General features: G+C 37.3%; 1 protein-coding gene across 2 annotated transcripts in view; it reads right to left on the reverse strand.

Annotated features, from left to right (window-relative positions):
- The window catches only part of LOC126175321 (ATPase family AAA domain-containing protein 5), a 112562-nt gene that overhangs the window by 32050 nt on the left and 57160 nt on the right, over positions 1 to 23352 (reverse strand). For both annotated transcript variants that reach the window (XM_049922031.1, XM_049922032.1), the window contains exons 4-7: positions 20858 to 21124; positions 20498 to 20639; positions 18215 to 18813; positions 17997 to 18139 (exon numbers count right to left, since the gene is read on the reverse strand). In XM_049922031.1, coding sequence (XP_049777988.1) covers positions 17997 to 18139; positions 18215 to 18813; positions 20498 to 20639; positions 20858 to 21124 — 1151 coding nt within the window. The remainder of the gene's footprint in view (positions 1 to 17996; positions 18140 to 18214; positions 18814 to 20497; positions 20640 to 20857; positions 21125 to 23352) is intronic.

The following is a 23352-nucleotide window of genomic DNA, read 5'->3' on the forward strand; positions in this document are numbered from 1 at the left end:
ATTCTACCAATTACTATTTGCCCATATACATCTAACGTTTCAGCTATTTACTATTAGAAATCTCCCAACAAAATAGATATATCCCAGTCTAGACTGCAAAGTATGGTTGCTAAAGATATCAACAATAACATTCACAACAATTTTTATGGTTTTGGGTAAGGTGCTGGTAAGGTAACTTTTTTTATTAGAACACTATGCAACACTGCTTTGTGCCAACACATAAGACCCCTATTTCCTACTAGCATGGGACTATAAACAAATCTATTTTACTATTCTGAGTACTAATTCTCTTGTCACAGCACTGCAAAAAACCTATGACACTGAATCAGTCTTCTGACTTGTTTGATGCGACCCACGACGAATTCCTCTCCCATGCCAACCTCTTAATCTCAAAGCAGCAACTGCAACACACATCCTCAATTATTTGCTGGGTGTATTCCAACAGCTGTTTTGCTCTACAGTTTTTACCTTCTACAGCTCCCTCCAGTACCGTGGAAGTTATTCCTCGATATCGTAACATATATCCTACCGTCCTGTCCCTTCTTCTGGTTAGTGTTTTCCATATATTGCTTTCCTCTCCAATTCTCCGGGGAACCTCCTCATTCCTACCTTATTTGTCCACCTAATTTTCAACATCCTTCTGTAGCACAACATCCCAAATGCTTTGATTCTGTTCCATCCTGTTCTGTTGGGGTTTTCCCAACAGTCCATGATTCACTACCATACAAAGCTGTGCTCCAAACATATACATTCTCAGTAATTTCTTCCTCAAAGCAAGGCCTATATTTGATACAAGTAAACTTCTCTTGGTCAGGAATGCCCTTTTTGCCAGTGCTACTCTGTTTTTTATGTCCTCCTTGCTCCAACCGTCTTGGGTTATATCGCTGCCTAAGTGGCAGAATTCCTTAATTTCATCTACTTCGTGTTCATCAATCCTGATATTACGTTTCTCACTTTTCTCATTTCTGCTATTCCTCACTGCTTTCAGTTTTCTTCGATTTACTCTAAATCCATATTCTGTACTCATTAGACTGTTCATTCCAATAAGCAGATCCTGTAATACTTCTTCACTTCTACTCAGGATAGCAATGTCATAAGCGAATCATATAATTGATATCCTTTCATCTTGAATTTTAATTCCACTCTTCAACCTTTCTTTCATTTCCATCATTGCTCCTTTGATGTCTAGACTGATAAGTAGGAGAGAAAGACTACATCCCTGCCTTACACGCTTCTTAATCAGAGTACTTTGTTCTTCATCTCCCATTCTTATTAGTTTTAGTTATGTCATGTTCCGTAGATCATTTTCCTGATTATTTTATCGATATGATGTGGAACAGGTCAGATTCAAGATACAAGATACACACACACACACACACACACACACACACACACACACACACACACACGAATAGTGCTAATATTAATATTACTGAAATTCTTGGTTCTCATGCAACTACATTTAGAGGTACTTCTTTCTTTTTTACTTTTTCTTTTACCATTTCTGAAACAAACTCGCCCATGGAGTAGAAGGAGTTGTCCAAAAGAAATGATTTTAAGCCACATTTAAAACTTGATCTGCTACCTGCCAGACACTTTTATGTTGCTGGGCAAATGATCAAAGATTTTTGTTGCTGAATAATGTACTCCTTTTTGAGCAATTGACAGCTTCAATAACAGATAGGAAAGGTCATTTTTCGCCTCTAGTGTTGTACATATGAACATCACTGTTCTTCGCAAATTGAGATGGATTATTTGTAACGAATTTCATCAGTGAATCTATGTACTCTGATAGTGCAGTTAAAATGCTTAACTCCTTGAAAAGGTGCCTACATTATGTCCTTGGGTGAACACTATTAATTATTTTCACTGCTCTCTTTTGTGCAATCAATACTTTATGTCTAAGTGGTGAGTTACCCCAGAAAACAATTCCATAAGACATTATTGAGTGGAAATTGCATAGTATGTTAGGAGACTGATCTGTTTATTACCAAGACTAGCGATTATAGGAAGAGCGAAAGAAGCTCAACTTAGGTGTTTGAGAAGCTCAGTAATATGCTTCTTCCAGTTCAAGCTGTCATCAATGTGAAGACCCAAAAATTTGGAGAAATCTACCCTGTTAACTGAGCCCTGTTCATACGCTACATCAATTGTCAGTATGACTCTATTCGGTGTACAGAACTGGATATAGTGAATTTTTTCAAAATTAAGGGAGAGTCCATTTTCTGAGAACCACTTAATAATTCTTTCAAAGACATCCTTAACTATATCTTCAGCTGCTTTTTCTGGAATAGGATTTATTATAGCACTCATGTCATCGGCAAAAAGTACTAGTTCCATTTGCTAAATGTTAAGTGGAAGGTCATTCACATCAATAAGGAACAGCAGAGGACCTAAAATTGAACCCTGTGGGACTCCCTTTGTGATAACTCCCCATTCACTAGAATTTACCACCCTCCCAACATTATTTGTGCTGTTCAGCACAACTTTTTGCTTTCTGTTCATTAAGTATGATTCAAACCAGCTGTGTGTATATCCTTCAATTCCATAAAACCCAAGTTTTTCTAAGAGTGTGACATAATCCACACAGTCAAATGCCTTGGAGAGATCACAAAAAATACCAACTGGCGATAATTTGTTATTTATGGCTTGTACTGTTTGATGGGTAAATGTGTAGATAGCATTCTCAGTCAAGTAACCCTTCTGGAATCCGAACTGTGAAATGTTGAGTAAATTATTTTCACTTAAATGTGAGACTACTCTTAAATACATAACTTTTTTTGAATATTTTAGAAAATGAAGTCAACAATGAGATTGGTCTATAATTATTTAACTCACTCTTGTCCCATTTCTTATGAAGAGGTTTGACAATTGCATATTTCAATCTGTCTGGAAAAATTCCCGGTGCCAGCGAAGCATAACATATATCGCTAAGGACTCCACTTATTAAATTAGAACAACACTTCAAAATTCTGCTAGAGGCTCCATCAACACCACATGAGCTCTTGTTTTTCAGTATATTTATAATTCCCTTAATTTCAGTGGGGGATGTTGATGCTATTTCTAAAGGCCTAAAGTCCTGGGGAATGACATTTTTACATATTTTTTTTGCTTCTTCAACTGAACCCCTTAACCCTATTTTTGCTGTTACATTCAGAAAGTGATTGCTAAAAATACTTGCAACTTGTGAATTATCACTCACATCATCATCATTTAGCTTTATTGTTATGGTATGCTGTGCACTGTCAGGCTGCCCCGTCTCCTGTTTGACAATATTCCATATAGTTTTAATCTTATTATCCGCAATATTAATTTCTGTCAGAACACGTAAACTTCTCGACTTCTTAATGACTTTCCTTAAAATATTACAGTATCTTTTGTAATAAGCAAGTAACCTCAGATCTTGACTTATTCTGGCCTGTCCATATATTTCCCTCTTCCTCTTACACGATATATTACTTCCCTTAGTAATCCATGGCTTACTTGACTTTGTAATGGCTTTTATGGATAACGTTTCAGGAAAGAAACTCTCAAATATTGAGACAAATTTATGGTGGAATAAATTGAATTTGGCATCAGCATCATTTTCTGTGTATACTTCATCCCATTCTACCTCTTCTAGGCTGCACTTAAAGTTCTGTATCCTGTTCACATTAATAAGCCTCCCTGCCTTGTATGAACCTGCCTGAATCCTGTAAGGTGCTATATGTGTTATTTCCATGAACTGTGTATCATTATTCCCTCTTGGTTCTTGTACATATTGTTTATTACCTGTCTTTGCCTGTAGCTTACGGCTATTTTTCTCAGAATTTCAAACATCTTGCACTATTTTACGCTGTCGAAGGTTTTTCCCTGGTTGACAAATCCTATGAACATGTCTTGCTTTTTCTTCAGTCTTCCTTCTGTTATCAACTACAATGTTAGAATTGCCTCTCTGGTGCCTTTACCTTTCCTAAAGCCAAACTGACTGTAATCTAACATATCCTCAATTTTCTTTTCCATTCTTCTGTACATTATTTGGTCAGTAAACTTGGATGGATTAACTGTTAAGCCGATTGTGCAATGACAGTCAGATGGTCCATTGCTGGGCTCGTAGATTCTACACACCATTTTGCTGCCATTTCTTCCAACAATTTTACAAATGCCGATGGAATGTTGTCTATCCCTCCTGCCTTATTCCCCAGAAATCGTCAAAGCTGTTTTAAGTTCTAATTCTAATACTGAATACCCTATCTCTTCTATATTGACTCATGTTTCTTCTCCTATCACGTCATCAGCAGATCTTCCCCCTCATAGAGGCCTTCAATATACTCCTTCTACTTTCCTGCTCTCTCCCCTGCATTTAATAGTGGAATTCACATTGCACTCTTAATGTTACCACACTTGATTTTAATTTCCGTAAAGGTTCTTTTGACTTTTCTATATTCTTGAGTCAGTCCTTCCGACAATCATTTCATTTTAGATTTCTTCCCATTTTTCTTGTAGCCATTTCGTCTAAGCTTCTCTGCACTTCCTGTTTATTTCATTTGTAAGTGACTTGTATTTCTGCATTCCTTCACTGTAATTATGTTTTTTCTCCAATTTCTGTGAGTGTCCTTTTTATAAATGTACATTCCCCTTCAACTGAACTGCCTACTGAGCCATTCCTTATTGCAGTAACTATAGCTGTAGTGAACTTCAAGCATATCTCCTTATTCCCTAGTACTTCCATATCCCACTTCTTTCCAAATTGATTTTTCCCGACCAAGTACACTTCCTCCTCTTGTGATTCTTAAACAGTGTATTCGCTATTACTAGATGAAATTTATTGCAGAAGTCAGCTAATCTTTTTCTTTCACTCCTAGTACCAAGCCCATATTCTTCCATAATACTACTTCCACTCCATCCCCCGAACCGCATTCCAATTGCCGAAGAGTATTACATTTTCATTTCCCTTTACATACTGAATTACCCATTCAGTAACCTCCTCACATACTTTCTCTATCTCTTCATCTTCAGCTTGCAACATTGGTATGTATACCTAAACGTTTGTTGTTGGTGATGGTTTGCTGTCGATTCTGATGAGAAGAACCTCATCACTGAGCTGTTCACAGTAACAAACTCTCTGCCCTACCTCCCTATTCATAACGAATCCTACTCCTGTTATAACATTTTCTATTGTTTTTTATATCACCCTATACTCATCTGACAAGGATTTCTGGTCTTCCCTATATTTCCTTTCACTGACCCACACTATATCTAGAGTGAGCCTTCAGATTTCCCTTCCAGATTTCTTAGTTTCTCTACCACATTCGAACTTCTGATATTCCGTGTTCCAACTTGTAGAATATTATCCTTTCATTTGTTATTCCATCTTTTTCTCATGGTTCCTTCCCCCCTTGACAATCCCTTCCCAGAGATCCGAATGGGGGACTATTCTGGAATCTTTTGCCAATAGAGAAATCAGCGTGACACTTTCTCATTACAGGCCACATGTCCCCTGCTGTTGTTATCGTTGTCACCATTGTCGTCATCTTCAGTCAAAAGACTGGTTTGATGCAGTTCTCCACGCCACTCCATCCCATGCAAGTCTCTTCATCTCCAAACAAATACGGCAACCTGCATTCATTTGAAGTTGGTTACTGTACGCATCTCTTGGTCTCCCTCTATAATTTTTACCCTGCCACACATCACTATTACTAAATTCAAAATTACCTTGATGTCTCAGAATCTGACCTACTCGTATTAATCAATCCCTTCTTTTAGTCAAGTTATGCCACAAATTTCTTTTCTCTTCAATTTTATTTAGTACCTTCTAATTAGTTATGCAGTCTACCCAATTAATCTTCAGCAAGCTTCTGCACCACAACATTTCAAGATTTCTCTTCTTGTCTGAACTGCTTATTACCCATGTTTCACGTCTATACAAGGTTACACTCAACACACATACCCCCAGAAAAAGATTTTATACACTTAAATTTATATTTAATGATCAACAACACTTTTCTTTGCCATTGCCACTCTACATTTATATCCTCTCTACTTCAGCCATTGTAAGTTATTTTACTGCCAAAATAGCAGAACTTATCTTCTACTTTTAGTGTCTCATTTCCTAATCTAATTCCCTCAGTGTCACCTGATTTAATTCGACTACATCCTGTCATCCTTGTTTTTCTTTTCTTAACTGTCATCTTATATCATCCTACTGAGACATTGCCTATTCCATTCAACTGCACTTTGTAGTGTAACATATCAGTTTGACGAAGTGATGTATTGCACAAGCATTTTTCTAATCAACAAAAGATGATTTCCCCTATCAAAAGTCATTTTCATAATGAATTAGACAATCTGCTTGTATGTATGTTTTATTTACATGCATGTATCAGTGTATCTGCAAGTGGGACGACAATAATCATCATACCAAATTCACAGCACTTGCTGCTCGAGAAGTTTATTCCATGTCTTTGCTTCCTGCCTTGGAGACAAGGTGTGTGTCATAAGAGGAAGAGTCACCATGACAAAACCTCTGATGTCAAGGGGATAAGAGAAAACTTGTAACATACACACACTCAACTGGAATCTTCTAAATAAGACAGAAGGTTTTCGGGTTTTGTCCTTATCAATGATTTTGCGATGTTTCAACTAATGTAACAGCTTTCTAATGCACATTTATTATAAACAAGCATATTGTGGTGTCACCGCCAGACACCACACTTGCTAGGTGGTAGCCTTTAAATCGGCCGTGGTCTGTTAGTATACGTCGGACCCACGTGTTGCCACTAGCAGTGATTGCAGACCAAGTGCCGCTACACAGCAGGTCTAGTCTAGAGAGACTCCCTAGCACTCGGCCCAGTTGTACAGCCGACTTTGCTAGCGATGGTTCACCGACTACATACGCTCTCATTTGGAGAGACGACAGTTTAGCATAGCCTTCAGCTACGTCATTTGCTACGACCTAGCAAGGCACCATATTCAGTTACTATAATGACTTCAAGAATGTATTCTGAACAGATAATATTGTGAATCATGTACCGTAAAGAGCGACATTCATCATTAATGGATTAAAGTATCAAACTAATTACGTCTGCTTCCTGAATTCTAATTCCTTGTCATGTTCCAGACCTCACATCAGTATAATCCTTCCCTCCTCACGCCAGCCTGCGTGAGCTAAAACGTGTGCATTTCGGCCTCCTCTAGTAACGGTGTTGGCTCTTCAGCCAACACAGCACATATAATATACAAGAGACTGTCAATGTGAAACCAACAACAATGTGAAAGTCTTACAACTTCCAGCAGTAATTGCAGCACTTCGAAAACAGAAGTTTGATCAGAAAAGATTGGCGACTGTGCTGAGATAATAAGGTGAGGAAGATTAAATAACAGGAAGGCTAAGCTCCTGATCAACTTGACTTTGCCACCCGATACGACAGGAAAGGGCGAGAGGAACATCGCAACTTCCAAGTCCTTTGCTGTCTCTGCCAGAATTACAATGTCACCAGCAAACTTCAAAGCTTTTCTATTTGTTTTCCCTGAACTTTGGTGTCTCCATTTTTTTCCTTGCTTTACTTTACAGTTTGCTCAATGAACAGATTGAATAACACTTGGGGGTAGGCTACAATCCAGTATCACTCCTTTCTCAACCACGGATTCCTTTCACACAAGTACAGGTTGTACATGAATTTTCACTCCCTGGTACCTTCACAAATTAAAAGATCATATCCAGTCAACAATGTCAAAAGCTTTCTCCAAATATACTAATTCTAAAAATATAGGTTTGCCTTCTCTTAACCTGGCTTAACGTAAGTCGTAGGCATTGTCCTGCGTGTTCCAACATTTCTCCAGAATCCAAACTGATCTCCCTGAGATAGGCTCTACTACTTTTTCCATTCTTCTGTGAATAATTCGTATCAGTATTTTGCTATCATGACTTACAAACTGATAGTTTGCTAAGAGTCACATCTGTCAGCACTTACTTTATTTGGAATTGTTATTAAATGCTTGAAATCTTGAGAGTATTTTTCCTGTCTCACATATCTTGCACACCGGTGGAATAGTTTAGTCATGGCTGGCTCTCCCATGGATATTAGCAGTTAAGAAGCTGAGGGCACGTCTATTCCAGGAGCCTTGTTTCGACCTTCAGTGATCTGCCAAATTCTGTTCACAGTATTGTGTCTCCTCTCTCACATTCATTTACCTTCTCTTTCTTTTCTAACACTGGCTTCAAGTTCATTTCCCTTCTATAGCCCTTCGATATATTCCTACCACTATCAGCTCTGGTCACTAGTACTTAATCATTTTGCACTTCCTGTCCATCTTATTTTTTGATTTTTTTAATTCCTTTTTGTCCTATCAATTTCCTGCATTTTTACATTTTCTCCTTTCATATCTATGGATTTCTATCATGCCTTGTTTTTTTTTTTACCACTTTGATTCTGCAGCCATCACTATTACACCTCTCAATGCTAATCCCATGTGTCTTCTGGTGTATTCCTTTCCCTGTTTGTCACCTAATGCTGCCTTTGAAATTCTCAACAGCCTCTGGTACATTCAAGGTCCCTTCTCTAACCTTTTTGCAAATTCTTCAGTTTTAGTTTACAGTTCTTAACCAACAAGGAATGGTTCGAGTCCACTTTAAAACACATGTATGCATATGTGTTTCACCTGACAATGTGAACGCCTTGAAAAACTAGTTATATCTTATCCATTATACCCATGAAAACAACATTTCACATTTTAATTTCCACTTGAAACAAGGTATGGACTTAGCAATAAGACAACATAAAAACATTGGACTGGCAATAATAAGGGTTGTGGCACTGGAAGTACACTACAGCAGACAACATTGGGTACATGAACTGTATGACCATGCAACTATTGGCAATAAATAGTCAAATTCAAACATCAAAGAAGGCTGGGAAGTACATAATGATAGTTTTGCTATGGCTGGATAGGACAAACAGATCAAACATAGCCAAAATATTCAAGAATAAAGTGTGAGGAACAGATTAACAAATTTTCTGTTGAGGTACCAGGAACGGTCCAATGTGAGTTGCTTCTCTAATTTTTTTATCCATGCTGATACCCAAAAATTTGGACAGACCAGAATACGAACTCAGGTTCCTTGCATTAGTGAACTATTACCTTAAGCATTTAGGCCATTTGAGATCAGAAATGGAATCATGTCACACCTTCACTGTCATTGCTGTTTCCTTTCCACTTCCACGCACAACATGCACAGGTACTCTCTGGGGCTATATAAGGATAATACTTCTGAAGGAATGAATCTGGTCGAAGAGCTACCCAGGGTTGTTAATATTGTTGCAAGCTGTGCTGCATGCATTGTAGAGTAGTGTTCAGCACTGCTGGCTGGCATGCTGTGCTGGCAGTTTAAATCTGATCACCCAAAAATATTTGTTAATATTTATCATTTCTTGAAGGTTATTGAAATTTCTTATGCTGGAAATGTTTGGACATCATGGAATATTCTGTATCTGTATAAAGGTCCCGAGTCTGAGTCTCGGTCCGGCACACAGTTTTAAAATCTACCAAGAAGTTTCAACGTTTTGGCCCTTTGCCACATTGTGAATCCGAATATGACAGAAGTCGACAAAATCTTATGTTTGCTGAAAGGAGTCACACAGAAAACATTTACCAAGCTCTTCTGTTAAAAGATGTCATACAACAGAGGAATTAGTCAAACAGTGCCAGTGCACCGAGAAAACACAACAAAAAAGAATGGAACAAAAGGAAGGAAGTATGACTCCAGAACTATGGCAGCTGTGAAAGATCACCGTGGCCTCACCTGTCTCATACACCAGACAGTAAAAGAAGAGATACAGTAGTTTAAGAAGAGATACAGTAGTTTATGGCTGTCGGACTGAACACAAGAGATAACAGCTATGAATGCCAATATCACTCAGGAGGAAACAGAGAATGTTGAAGAATAAATCTTTAACACCCATCTCCACTACCAGTCAAACGCACTGAGAAGAATAGATTCTGCTAACTTGGACTTCCTCCACCACCATCAAATGACAACTCAGCATCCGAATGATGCAGGTCAACAAATACCTTCACAAAGTAAAAAGCTCCACAGAAAAACAGACATTTAGAGGACAACACACCAGTCTGTTTCCAATGTGGATGGTTTGGACACGTTGTGGGCTACTGCAAAGAAAATTGCAAGTGTTCAACAACTATTACACTGCAATATGTCAACCATCACACCAGTTCTATTCAATGTTTTAGCAAAATGTAGTTCTGATGTTATTTTCAAATGGGGCTTCTGGTAGGCATCACAACCAGTCAGACTGTGGAAGAACGGAGCTCCAGACTGACAAAGCTATTACAACATGCACAGATAACAAAGATTGCTCTGGGCGTTTGTTGCTGATGTTATCCCGCAGTCTTCAGGACAAGTTCCAGACATCAATCTAGAAGCTCAGTTAAACAGTGAAGCTGGACAATACTTAGAAAGACAATGTGAACTATCAGGACCAAGACAGAGAGCCCTATAATGTCAAATACTAGTGACTGAGGTACACTCCTCAAGACCTGGTAGGTTTTTTTACAGTGGTAGAAAGTGAGACTATCAGAAAAGTTACTAAAACATCTAGACGACAAAACCGCAGATGTCATTCATGTCATTTATGTGAAGTCCCACTACAGAGCTGAGGTACAGACTATGGAGCTTCTCGTTCAAGGAAACTGAATGCTCACTCAATGATCACAAAGCTTCAATGGGACGGGCTACCTATAATGCTCACCATAGTGAAAAGTATGTGAGAACATGACTCAAATGCTAGGATCCTAAAGCATTGCCATACAGAGGACCACTGATAAGATCAAGATCTAGGATGCTGCAATTGACTCCAATGAAAACTTCTGAAAAAGTGGGTCACTGTTCCTCCAGGAGAGGGGCATGACCCCAAACTGTGCTGCATGCACTGTAGAGTAGTGCTTAGAATTGCTGGTGGGTCAACTGTTCAAATCTGATCAACAGGGAATACTTGTTATTTAGTACTTAGCATTTCCAGAATGTTTGAGTAACTTCTGCTTTTTGAAATGTTTGCATATTCTGGAATACTCCATGTATGTAAAAAAAACAACACTCTCCCTTCAGGGGACAGTTCTGTTCAGTTCGCAAGTTGGTGTCCATAATAAAGGTGCTTTCAGTGCTAAGTGCTGTACTTCCTTGATGATCCGGCTTTCAGATTTGGACTTGACTGTGAAGGCTCTCAGATCATGACATGCAGTTCCTTCTGTTAAATGTTAATACTGAACAGGATATAAAATCTGTTAAATCTGAGCTCAATTGCGTAATCAATAAGCCAAAAATTGATTATTTTAGGACACTCCTCAGAGACATTCGCTGGACTGATGTTTACAGTGCTCATAGCATGAATGAAAAATATAACAATTTTGCTAATAAAGTGCTTACCTTATTCGAACAGTTTTCCCCCGAAACTTACCAAGGTTAGAGAAAAGTCTACAAAGAAGCCATGGATTACTCAAGGAATAGGGGTATCTTGTAAAACAAAAGGAAAACTGTATCTGTCAATCCAAAACAATTCTGATGTTGATGCTATAGCACATTACACGAAATACTGCAAAATATTAAACACTGTAATACGGACATCAAAGCAAATATATTACAAGGAAAAGATAGTCACATCAGATAACAAAATAAAGACAATATGGGATATAGTGAAGGAGGAGACCAGTAGAACCAAACTGTTACTGAAAAGATGGAGTTGTCAGGTTCTGTAGATGCTGCTATGGAATACCTCAAACCAGACATTTCAAGTAACATCCATAATATGAATTTGACCCTCACTACCCCAGCAGAAATAATGTCCATCATAAAATCTTTAAAATCAAAAACATCTAGTGGATGATGAAATATCAACAAAGCTAATTAAAGAATGTGATTCTGAGTTAAGTAACATATTAAGCTATCTGTGTAACCAGTCGTTTATCAGTGGAATATTTCCTGAATGGTTAAAATATGCTGAAGTTAAGCCACTGTTTAAAAAGGGAGATAAAGAAATAGCATCAAATTTCCGTCCAATTTCACTTTTGCCAGCATTCTCAAAAATTTTAGAAAAAGTAATGTACAATCGGCTTTATAACCATCTTATCTCAAATAACATACTGTCAAAGTCACAGTTCAGATTTCTAAAGGGTTCTGGTATTGAGAAGGCTATCTACATTTACAGTGAAAATGTGCTTAATTCATTAGATAAAAAAATTGCAGGCAACTGATATATTTTGTGATCTGTCAAAGGCATTTGACTGTGTCAATCACAATATCCTTTTAAGCAAATTAGAATATTATAGTGTAACAGGAAATGCTGCAAAATGGCTCAAATCTTATATATCTGGCAGGAAACAAAGGGTGTTATTAGGAAAGAGACATGTATCAAGCTATCAGGCATCATCCAACTGGGAACTAATTACATGTGGGATCCCACAAGGTTCCATTTTAGGGCCCTTACTTTTTCTTGTGTATATCAATGATCTTTCAACAGTAACATTACCAGAGGCCAAGTTCGTTTTGTTTGCCGATGACATGAACACTGCAATAAATAGCAAATCAAGAGTACTCTTAGAAAGATCAGCTAATAAAATATTTGTGGACATTAATCACTGGTTCCTAGCCAATTCTTTGTCACTAAACTTTGAAAAAACACACTACATGCAGTTCAGAACCTGTAAGGGGTGACCCACGAGTATATGCCTAACATACAATGACAAGCAGATAGAAGAAGTGGACAGTGTTAAATTCGTGGGATTACAGCTTGATAATAAATTCAACTGGGAAAAATACACCACAGAACTGCTGAAGCATCCTAACAAATCTCTTTTTGCAATGCGAATTGTGTCAGACATAGGGGATATAAAAATGAAAAAGCTGGCATACTATGCTTACTTTCATTCCATAATGTCATAAGGGATTATTTTATGGGGTAATTCATCAAGCCAAGCTTAAGTTTTCCGAGCACAAAAACATGCAGTAATATATGTGGTGTGAACTCAAGAACATCCTGCAGAAGCCTGTTTAGGGAACTAGGGATACTAACTACTGCTTCCCAATATATTTATTCGTTAATGAAATTTGTCATTAAAAATATATCACTTTTTCAAACCAACAGCTCAATTCATGGAATCAAAACTAGAAATAAGAATAATCTTCACAAGGATTTAAAGTCACTTAATCTTGCACAAAAAGGTGTGCATTATTCAGGAACACACATTTTCAATAACTTGCCAGCAGCCATAAAAAGCTTAACAACCAATAAAATTCAGTTTAAGAGAAGCCTAAAGGATTTATTGGTGGCCAACTCCTCCTACTCCATTGATGAATTTCTCAGTAGAACAACTGATTTGTGTGTATGTATATATAAGTACAATATAACTTCTGCACAATTTCAGTGCAGTAATGTGTTCATTCTAAATAAGTATTATAGTATAATAGAGGGAAACATTCCACGTGGGAAAAATATATTTAAAAAGAAAGATGATGAGACTTACCCAACAAAAGCGCTGGCAGGTCGATAGACACACAAATAAACACAAACATACACACAAAACTCTAGCTTTCGCAACCAACGGTTGCCTCGTCAGGAAAGAGGGAAGGAGAAGGAAAGACAAAAGGATATGGGTTTTAAGGGAGAGGGTAAGGAGTCATTCCAATCCCGGGAGCGGAAAGACTTACCCTAGGGGGAAAAAGGACAGGTATACACTCGCACACACACACATATCCATCCATACATACAAGACACAAGCAGACATTTGTAAAGGCTCATCCATACATACAAGACACAAGCAGACATTTGTAAAGGCCTTTACAAATGTCTGCTTGTGTCTTGTATGTATGGATGGATATGTGTGTGTGTGCGAGTGTATACCTGTCCTTTTTCCCCCTAGGGTAAGTCTTTCCGCTCCCGGGATTGGAATGACTCCTTACCCTCTCCCTTAAAACCCATATCCTTTTGTCTTTCCTTCTCCTTCCCTCTTTCCTGACGAGGCAACCGTTGGTTGCGAAAGCTAGAGTTTTGTGTGTATGTTTGTGTTTATTTGTGTGTCTATCGACCTGCCAGCGCTTTTGTTGGGTAAGTCTCATCATCTTTCTTTTTAAATATAAGTATTATAGTAGTTGTATTACATGTTTATTACCTTATAAATAAATAAACAAACTTTTTTATTTTAAATTCAGTGCATTAGTATTTGTAAAATGATCCTTTCATGCACTGTTCATTAAAAATGACGATCATTCCACTTGGGACCTATGGAATGTTACATTAGCTTATTTGTTTGAGTTGAAAATATCTGTCATGTATTGTTGTTTTTCTGACATGTTCTACATCCTGGAGAACCTCCTCACTAAGGATCAATTGGAATGAAAGTAAATCTAATCTAATCTAACAATATCCTTGGAAACATTGGAATCAGTGAATGAATTTATTTAAACAGTTACCAATGTAGTACTCATCTACTGTGATAGCTGAATTTTTTTGTCAGGACAGCAATTTCAGTGAATGTTCCATTTTTCTACCCTCTTCACATTGCAACTGGATATGTAAGAGAACATTCATACAGAATGTGGTAAGATTATACCCACAAGAAAGAACAAAAGGGTGTCCCTTATTAAACTGGTATGCCTGAAGTACTGGTTAATCATCTCTAGTCAAATTGCTTTTGAAGTGGCAACACTATCTCTTATAAAGAGGCAACTACATGTTTTTTGACATTACTATTATCTATTCTTTTTTTGTTAGTTCATTGTCACTTGAATCTCAGGCATGATGTGTACCAGTTTTATGTGGGACACCCTGTATAATTAAATAATCTTCTCACATTTGTTAAAATTAGTCAGGATTTCACAGCAGTCATATATAGACTCCAACTAGTAACAGACGTACATTCTTGGGCATATGGCTGACCTCCACTAACATTTCTTCTTCCTGACATTTCATCAGCATGTCTCTTAACATTTTTATGGGTTTTCAAGCACCGATTGTTCTGCTGATGTACACTTTAATTTACATTTTCACACCAAAGGGTGGTTCTGCATTTTCTGATTTGGTGGCTTTGTGCAACGCTGTCCACTACCAACCTGTATTTAAGTTGGTCAGTGGTGAATTACTTAATTTATTGTTTCATGGTCAATCATAGTTATTATGTTTATGTATCACAGTTGCTTCATAAGTATGATGCACATGTCTACCAATTTCTTTTGTGTCCCTGAAGTCTTGTGTTAACTAATGTTTTAGTCATGTCAATGCAGTCTTTTCCTCAGTAACATGACATATAGCACACAAATGATGTTGCATGTGGCTTACACTTAACTTTTGGCAACCTGAAAAATTGACTTGACCTTTACAGTGGGTTTTCCTGCATTTTACATTGTCTTGAATCCATCTTACATACTGATATTTAGAACCATCTACACAATTCTTTACTTCTACCGATCCTTCAACTGCATTTTGTAGCTATGACTCACATTCTAAAACATGCCCAAACATTTTGTCTCTTCAATTTATTATATTCTTTTTTGGCACATTTTCATGCATTTGTTGCAGGACACCTTCATACCTCAGTGGTTCAATCCACGTGCACTTCAATAGTTTCCGCAAAAACATCATTTCAAAGACTTCTAACTGTTTCATTTCTGTCAATGTTCTACACTCATGCTGAGTAGTGGTGCTGACCCACAGCCCTCCACAGGGCATCCAGTGATGTCACTGGCAGAAGATGACAATGCTCAGACAGTACCAAGGGGCCCACCAGGGCCTATGGATGGGAAGTAGTGGTCCAAATGTAGTTTACCATAAATCTCTCTCATATTAGATTTATATTTTTGGGTGTTAGCAGCAGTTTCTCTTTTGTACTGTGCAAAATGCTACTACATATTTCTTGAGTCCTGATTCTGTTTCCAAAACCGTAAAATTCATCCCTTTCCTCAAGTGTTTCTTGTATAGGTGTAACACTTAGTCATCCAACATATATACCTGCTGCATACATCATTACCTTAGTTTCCTTGTGGTTTATGTGATGACTACAGCTATTAGCTAGTACACATTTCATTTTGTAAAGTGCCCAATTAAATTCCTATTCATTTTCAGTGATCGTTACATCACCAAACCACATCATTCCAATTTTGAGAGCAAATTACATCCTAAAACAAAATGCTAACTAAAATGAATTATCAGGCTTAAGTAGCTGTTGGATCACATAAAGCTAATGAGATGTAGCGACTACTCAGGGACACATTACAATATCATTATGTTACACAACTCACTCATTTTTATATAAAATTTTCAAATATAGACATCTCATAGGGAAGTTGTATTGAGACAATAACACCAGGACATCAATAAAGAAGAGGTGGGTTTCTTTTCTTTTTTTCCTTTTTTTTTTAAACCACTTTCGCATGACTACATCTTCTACATGTAGGAAGACAGAAATTTGGGGTAAATTTTAATTTACATGTACGACTATGAAGTTTTTAATTTTGAAAGAGCCAGCTGATATTACAAGGGTGTATGTTTTACATGGATGCACACACCACCTCAATGTACTTTCAACAATTACATTTAGAAGCAAAATTTTCATTTAGCTTTCACAAACATTCAATGTGGTCTCCACTGAGCATATAACACCCAGACAAAAGTCAAACTCATCACATACTTTTGCAATGATGTATGGGTTACTGCATTCATTGCTGTTGTTGCTGGACAGGAAGCCAGGAAGCCACAAAGCCCCCCCCCCCCCCCCCCTCGCCAGACCAGCAACAGGAATTACTTACCATGAGATCAAGAAAACTTTGACTCCAATGGTAAAATGAAAGAAACTGTTGAAACAAAAAACACAAAACTCCTTATCTTGCTGTGTTACTCCAACTCGACTTCACACACAACTGGTTGGCAAACTAGCATGCTAGCTGTTCTGATGAGTTGCCAGTGGGCAACCACCTGAACCTGTAACTTGTGCCAAAGTAAACTTTTAGTTTTTATGTACAAGTTAAAAGTAACCTCAAGTTTCTGCCTTAATTCATGTATAAGATAGTCTTGTGAAATCACATGGATCTTTTTGAAACACAAAGGACAAATCTGTAATTAAGCAAGTTTTTATCACATCACAATGCTAAATTCATGTTCAGCACCACAGGACAGCAGTATCATTGGGTTTGTTCCCTAGTTCACTATTCTCTTAAATCAACAAATTTACATGATCAGTATCTAAAATTCAACCTAAATTTCTAAATTCATCAGTGGAAATGCTACTTCAACTAACAATTCTCAAGCCACCGAACAAAAATCAGCCTTCACCCTCACTTATATCCAGTGGAACGTGTTTCACATCAGCATAAGTGTGTGTGTGTGTGTGTGTGTGTGTGTGTGTGTGTGAGGGGGGGGGGTTTCTTTACCATCAACTAGTGAAATGTGTTTGTTATAAACGCTTTTACCACCAAGATAAATGGGGTCACTAATATAAAAAAAAGTCTTCTGGAAGAGATTCCATACCTTACAAATTGAATTTAATCATCTAAAATTTTATTCATATTGCACAATACACTGGAGACTCAGAGATCAAAGTGCTCGAAGATCACATTACCATAACTGGAGGAATTCAACTGTTTTAACAGGAACTCACCATCCAGTATGTGGCAATCAAATTCTTTGTGTCATCACTGTCAACAGTTATAAACCTCACCACCTGCTAACAGTAAGTGCAAACTAAACACAACTACCAAAAATGAAATATTAAATGATGGCAAACAATATAGTACGGACAAAAATAAAAACGTGTCATACTGCCTGTCCTCCTAAATTCACAATGGTCTCTCATAGCATTTAATATGGAATATCATCTTTCATTCAAAAGTAACATTCCTTTTCCAAATTTCAATGTTTCTTCATTCATTCAGTCATATAGTATATGTGTACTCCCTAAATATTCTAATTTTTGTAAGAAACTATTACACTATAGAAAATAAAATTACACAAACTTACTTCAAATCCTAGTTCATTGGCTACTGCATACACAGAACTTGTTTTTCCAGAACCATGTGGACCCAACAATATAGCTGCTTTGTTAAAATCAGAACCACCACTTGATTCTGAATATTCAAATTCCTCATCACTACTTGAAGCCCCTGCAGAAATAATGACAATTTTTAATACAAAATAGATACTACTTTACAAAAATGTCAAAATAATTCAGAATATACCATTTCTTATTTTTTTATTTTGCTTTTTCGTATCCTTGCTACGCAACTTCCAACTTTCAAGCCACTTCTTCAGTTGCACAGCCCTCCTTTTTGTGTCTAACACTTCATTGCTATTTACTGGCTTGTATTTTTCACACCAGCTGATAGTTGGTTCAGGATCATTTATTTTTTGAAGTTGTTGTATTTCATGCTGTTTTGACTTTCTGTTCCTAAGTCTTTTCTTCTTTTTCCTTATGTCAGTATTTTGTTCTTTGTTCTCACCTCCTTTCCCCAAAATGTATTTATTTGCCAAATTTTTGAATAACCTACGAACTGGTAAATCCGAGTTCTGTGATTTAATGTCTGATACAATTTTGCACAAAATATCAGAAGGAAATGTGTGCTTTTCTCTACAGTTTACGATGACACAATCTTTATTAACTTCAACAAGTTCTCTTAGTAACCAAATCTTGCTGCTGTAATTTGCTTCATTCAATTCTTGTACACCACTCTTTAATGGTAAAACAACACAAGGCAGCTTCCAAATATCTTCACTGTCCAGCTGCTGAATGTGAGAGATGGCAGGAAATATAGGCAAAGCTTGTTCCTGTTCTTCTGCACTGAAAAACACACACATTTTAATTAATCAGACTGCCAAGTGCACAATTAACTATTACATGCACATCTGTATATTGAGACTGACCTTACTTTAAGGAATTTGCTACCAAATAATATAGCTGGTCATGGTCTTATGGCTTAACAAATCTTTATTAAAGGAGTGGAAAAACAAGTCACCATGAAACATGTTCAAACCTCATCAGGTGTTCGCTTCACTGACAACAGAGGCTCAAAATAGTAATAGTAATAGTAATAGTAGTAGTAGTAGTAGTAGTAGTAAAACTCTGGCTAAACCAGTTCCAAGCCCAGTTGAGAAAGGAGGAGGGGGAGAAGTAACACCTCATTAAAAAACCTTGGTTCACCTGACCCGCGTGATTTAGATGGAACCTAATTACAAGCAGAATGATTCGTACAAGTAATATTAACATTACTCCAGGTGGTCAATCCACTCATCCTGTGGCCACAACCAAAATATCTGCTTCTGGGGAGCTTGGGCTCGTATGACAGAGGAAGTCGGAGTTCTCTGGTAAATTTCCACGATAATCTCACACGTATATTGGCACTTTTAACATCCAAACACTTATTCGGACTGGTAAGTTACAGAATCTTAATACAGAACTCAACACATAGGCAATTCAAGTCCTTGCACTTCATGAGACTTGATTCACCAACTTGGAAACAACAGATTACAAAAACTACTGTATCTTTAAAAGCCAAACAGATAAGAAAATATGCAAAGGAGCTGTATTATTTGACATGGCCTTTTTTGTGAATAAGGACACCATTGACTCTGTTACAGATGTAAATCAAATCAGCAACAGGCTAATGTCCATGCGGATTAAGCACAATAACAAAACATATACAACTTTTAATGTTCACACAGCTACCTACACTGACAACAACAAAAAAATGTTAAGATAGAACAATTTTGGGAAAAACTTGAAGCTTAAATGTCCAAAATTCCAAAGGATGACGTAAAAATTGTTCTTGGTGATTTCAATGCACAAACTGGCAGAGAGAGGAAATATGTATATATAAACAGTCAGCAATTACCCTGAACACTAATTTCACGAACAAGAATGGTGTCAGGCTCACTGAGCTGTGCCAACAAAACAAACTAAAAATCACGGAAAACCTAAATCAGGATGGCCGGACGCGGGATTGAAACGTTGTCCTCCCGAATGCGAGTCCAGTATGCTAAGCTACCAATACAAACACGTAATTTAACCTTTACAACACAGCATAAAATCTTATGCAATAAAAACATTTTATAAAAAGACATGACTGGAAAATTTATGAATCCAATGTGGGGATTACGACAGAGCATGCATTGTAGGCCTTCTGGAATCGCACATGAGGAACAAAACGTAGTCCCTGGAAAAAGATGGACAGAGTAAAATGGCCTAAAAATGTACTACACAGAAAAAGAAGTAAATCTGAGGCATAAACACAAGTGTTTCTATGGTGGATCAAGAACATTTAACCTCAATCTCTCATTGATTGCACATGAATAGTGGAAGGGGTAAAAAGATAAGCATCACAGCATAGCTGAAATGTTGAGGAATCAACAAGCATGTAAACAAACTTAAGATGTGATTGAGATTTTGTACAAAGCTCTTTTCTAAAAAAAAAAGGAACTTGGGTTGCCACACAGTTTTAACATACATCGAGATCTGAATTACTTACAGGCGACTCAGTTCTACAGTCTTCTTGAGTGTTTCGGGTACTCCACTTTCTAAAAACGATTTTTTTGCCAAGATACTGTCTGCATCTGGTTTCAGTTTTTTTGTCGTTTTCTTTGTGAAAACTGGTGCCAATCTCAAACACTCTGAGTGAAAAACAGAACTCAGTTACTAAAAATTCATCAAGCTAAAAAAATATTTATATTATGACTCACGTAACTGAATGATAACAAGGTAACAGGAAACAATATTCAGAGGCTTAGGAAAGTCAACAAGTAAAAGCGAAGAAGTAGTAGAAGGAGAAGACTGAAATAAAGAGATTCAATACAACAAAAGGACATAACACACATTTAATTTTCACTACCTTTTGCTTTGAGTTTCTCAGGGCTGTTGCAGACTTTTGAGCTTGGAGTGGTTTCACTGTCTATCACCTGAGTTATCTGTGACACTGCACTGGTCTCTGCTTCCGAGGAGGACAGATCCATTTCATTCAGCACGCTGTGGTTATTCGATAATGACAGTCTGTTCCTCCTGCTCTTTGTGTGAACAGAAGTAGTTTTTTCTTGGAGAACTGTCTCTTCTTTCTTTTCTTGGCATTGCTTAAAAAATGAATGTTTACTGTTGGATGTTCCTTGAACGGAAGAAAAACAAAACATAAAAAACACTGCTTCCACTGAGACGCCAACTTTAAGACAGTAATTCAATCAGTATCTACAGTTTTGCTACAACGGTGTAACTGGATTGCTTTTCTGTAACAGAGCACAACTATGTTGTTTGCCACGTTTAAGTTTGTTACCTCAGAAACAATCGTCATCAATTCCACTACTAGTGCTCAGAAAAATATAGGTATTTTGGTAATGTTTCTTGATCACAAAGTATCTCAATGTGTTACCTGAAGAAATACAGCAACCAGTACCTTTATATATAGCTTTATTAATGTCAAGATGTATTTTGATTTTCAACATGCTACATGCTACAGTGAAGCTGCAAGTATGTTTGTTATACATGTAAATGTGAAAAAGGAGCAACACGTTACAGAAAAAAAGGCAGCTGGAGCATTAACAATGCAGCCAATGAAAATATTGTATTTATTTTATTTATTTATCATCCATCAATACCCACAGCGACTTGATCATGGACTCAGTAAGGAATTCCTGTACAGAATAGGAGTAGGGTGCCACAAAGAAACCTTTCAACTCTTGACTTGAATACGTGGGGTTTTCTACTTAATAAAAAGGCTGCTGAAACTGTAATAATGTTGAAAACAGCTTACCAAGATGGCGCTATGGGAAAAACTCAAGTGTACGAGTGGTTTGGTCGATTTAAAAATGGCGCCATGTCAACTGATGACAAACCTCGTTTTGAACGTCCATCAACTGCCCGAATGGAAGAAAATATTGAAAAAATTTGAGAGCTTGTGCTCACGGACTGTCGACAGACAACTGATCAACTGTCAGAGATTAGGTGGTTGTCTTGGAGCTTGATTCAGCAAATTTTAACGGAAGATTGGGGAATGAAAAGCGTTGCTGCCAAGTTTGTTTCTGGGGTTCTGACAGAGAATTGAAAGGAATGTTGAGTTGAAACACAGTGTGCTTTGAAACAACAGTCCAGCCAATGGGAGACCTCATCGTCACCACATAAAAATAAAAAATAATCATCAAGTTAAATCAAACATCAAAACAATGCTGATTTGCTTTTCTGATGTCAAGGGTGTAGTTCATTCATAGTTTTTTCCCACAGGTCACACCGTACATCAAACCTTTTATTTGAAAGTTTTAGGAAAATTGTGCAACAGTGTTAATCAAAGATGACCCAATTTTTGGCCGACAGGAGACCAGTTCTTCCACCACTTCAATGTACCCGCACATACGGCCATCTTTGTTAGTTTTTGGCTAAGAAAGGCATGGTTCTGCTGGAGCGCACACACCTTACTAGCCTGACTTTGCTCTGTGTGACTATTTCTGTTTCCACACATGACAAGGGGCATGAAATTATACCAATTTGACAACACTAAAGAAGTCAAGAAAAAAATTAGGGAGGAGCTTTCAGCCATTTCTAAAGATGACTGCAAAAAATGTTTTGAACAGTGGAAGCACTAGTGGAACATATGTATTAGTTGTAATGGAAATATTTTGAAGGGGATAAGGTTGTTTTGTAAACAATTGGGGGGGGGGGTTACACACCCTCATATTGTCACCTGTTCATCACAACCTAATATGCCATTATTAATTTTTCTCACACTACGTACTTCAACCAAAGAACAATTTATAAAGGTATTGTCAATGATCGTACGTCTGTATCCTTGAACTCTAGTTGGAAAATACAACGTGTCCCCCCCTCCCCCGCCAATCTCTAACCGTAAAGCACAAATGCTAGGCGAGCTGCAAGCACATTTTGGGCACACTACGTAACTGTATTTTCCACATAAAGCGTTCTGTTATTGTTAAAGTTTAAGAATTCAGTCTGTGCTGAGCTGTAGACAAATAAAAACAATCACATCAACTGATGTTCCTGGCAAATGTGAGCTGCAACGCGTTATTCATTCCACACCAGCAGAAGGGTACAGTGTAGCAGATATTCATCTAAGAATGAGCTGTGTGTATGGAGAAAATTTCACAAGAGATGGTGTTGTGCATCAATGGCATACAAAATTTAATGGTGGCTGAACTGCTACATATGATGAAATGGGTCAAGAATGCAATACAGAATTTTGTTCAACAAGTTTACATATGGTGAGAGAAAACTGTAGGTCCACAATTAGTCCCTTGTTTATAAAATTTATGGCAGTTTCAATATCTTCTCTGCACTCTTATCGTTATTGAACATTTAGGCTACAAAAAACTTTGTGGAGATTTATTT

This window comes from Schistocerca cancellata, chromosome 3, assembly GCF_023864275.1.
Source record: "Schistocerca cancellata isolate TAMUIC-IGC-003103 chromosome 3, iqSchCanc2.1, whole genome shotgun sequence".
In the NCBI taxonomy this organism is placed as follows: Eukaryota; Metazoa; Arthropoda; class Insecta; order Orthoptera; family Acrididae; genus Schistocerca; species Schistocerca cancellata.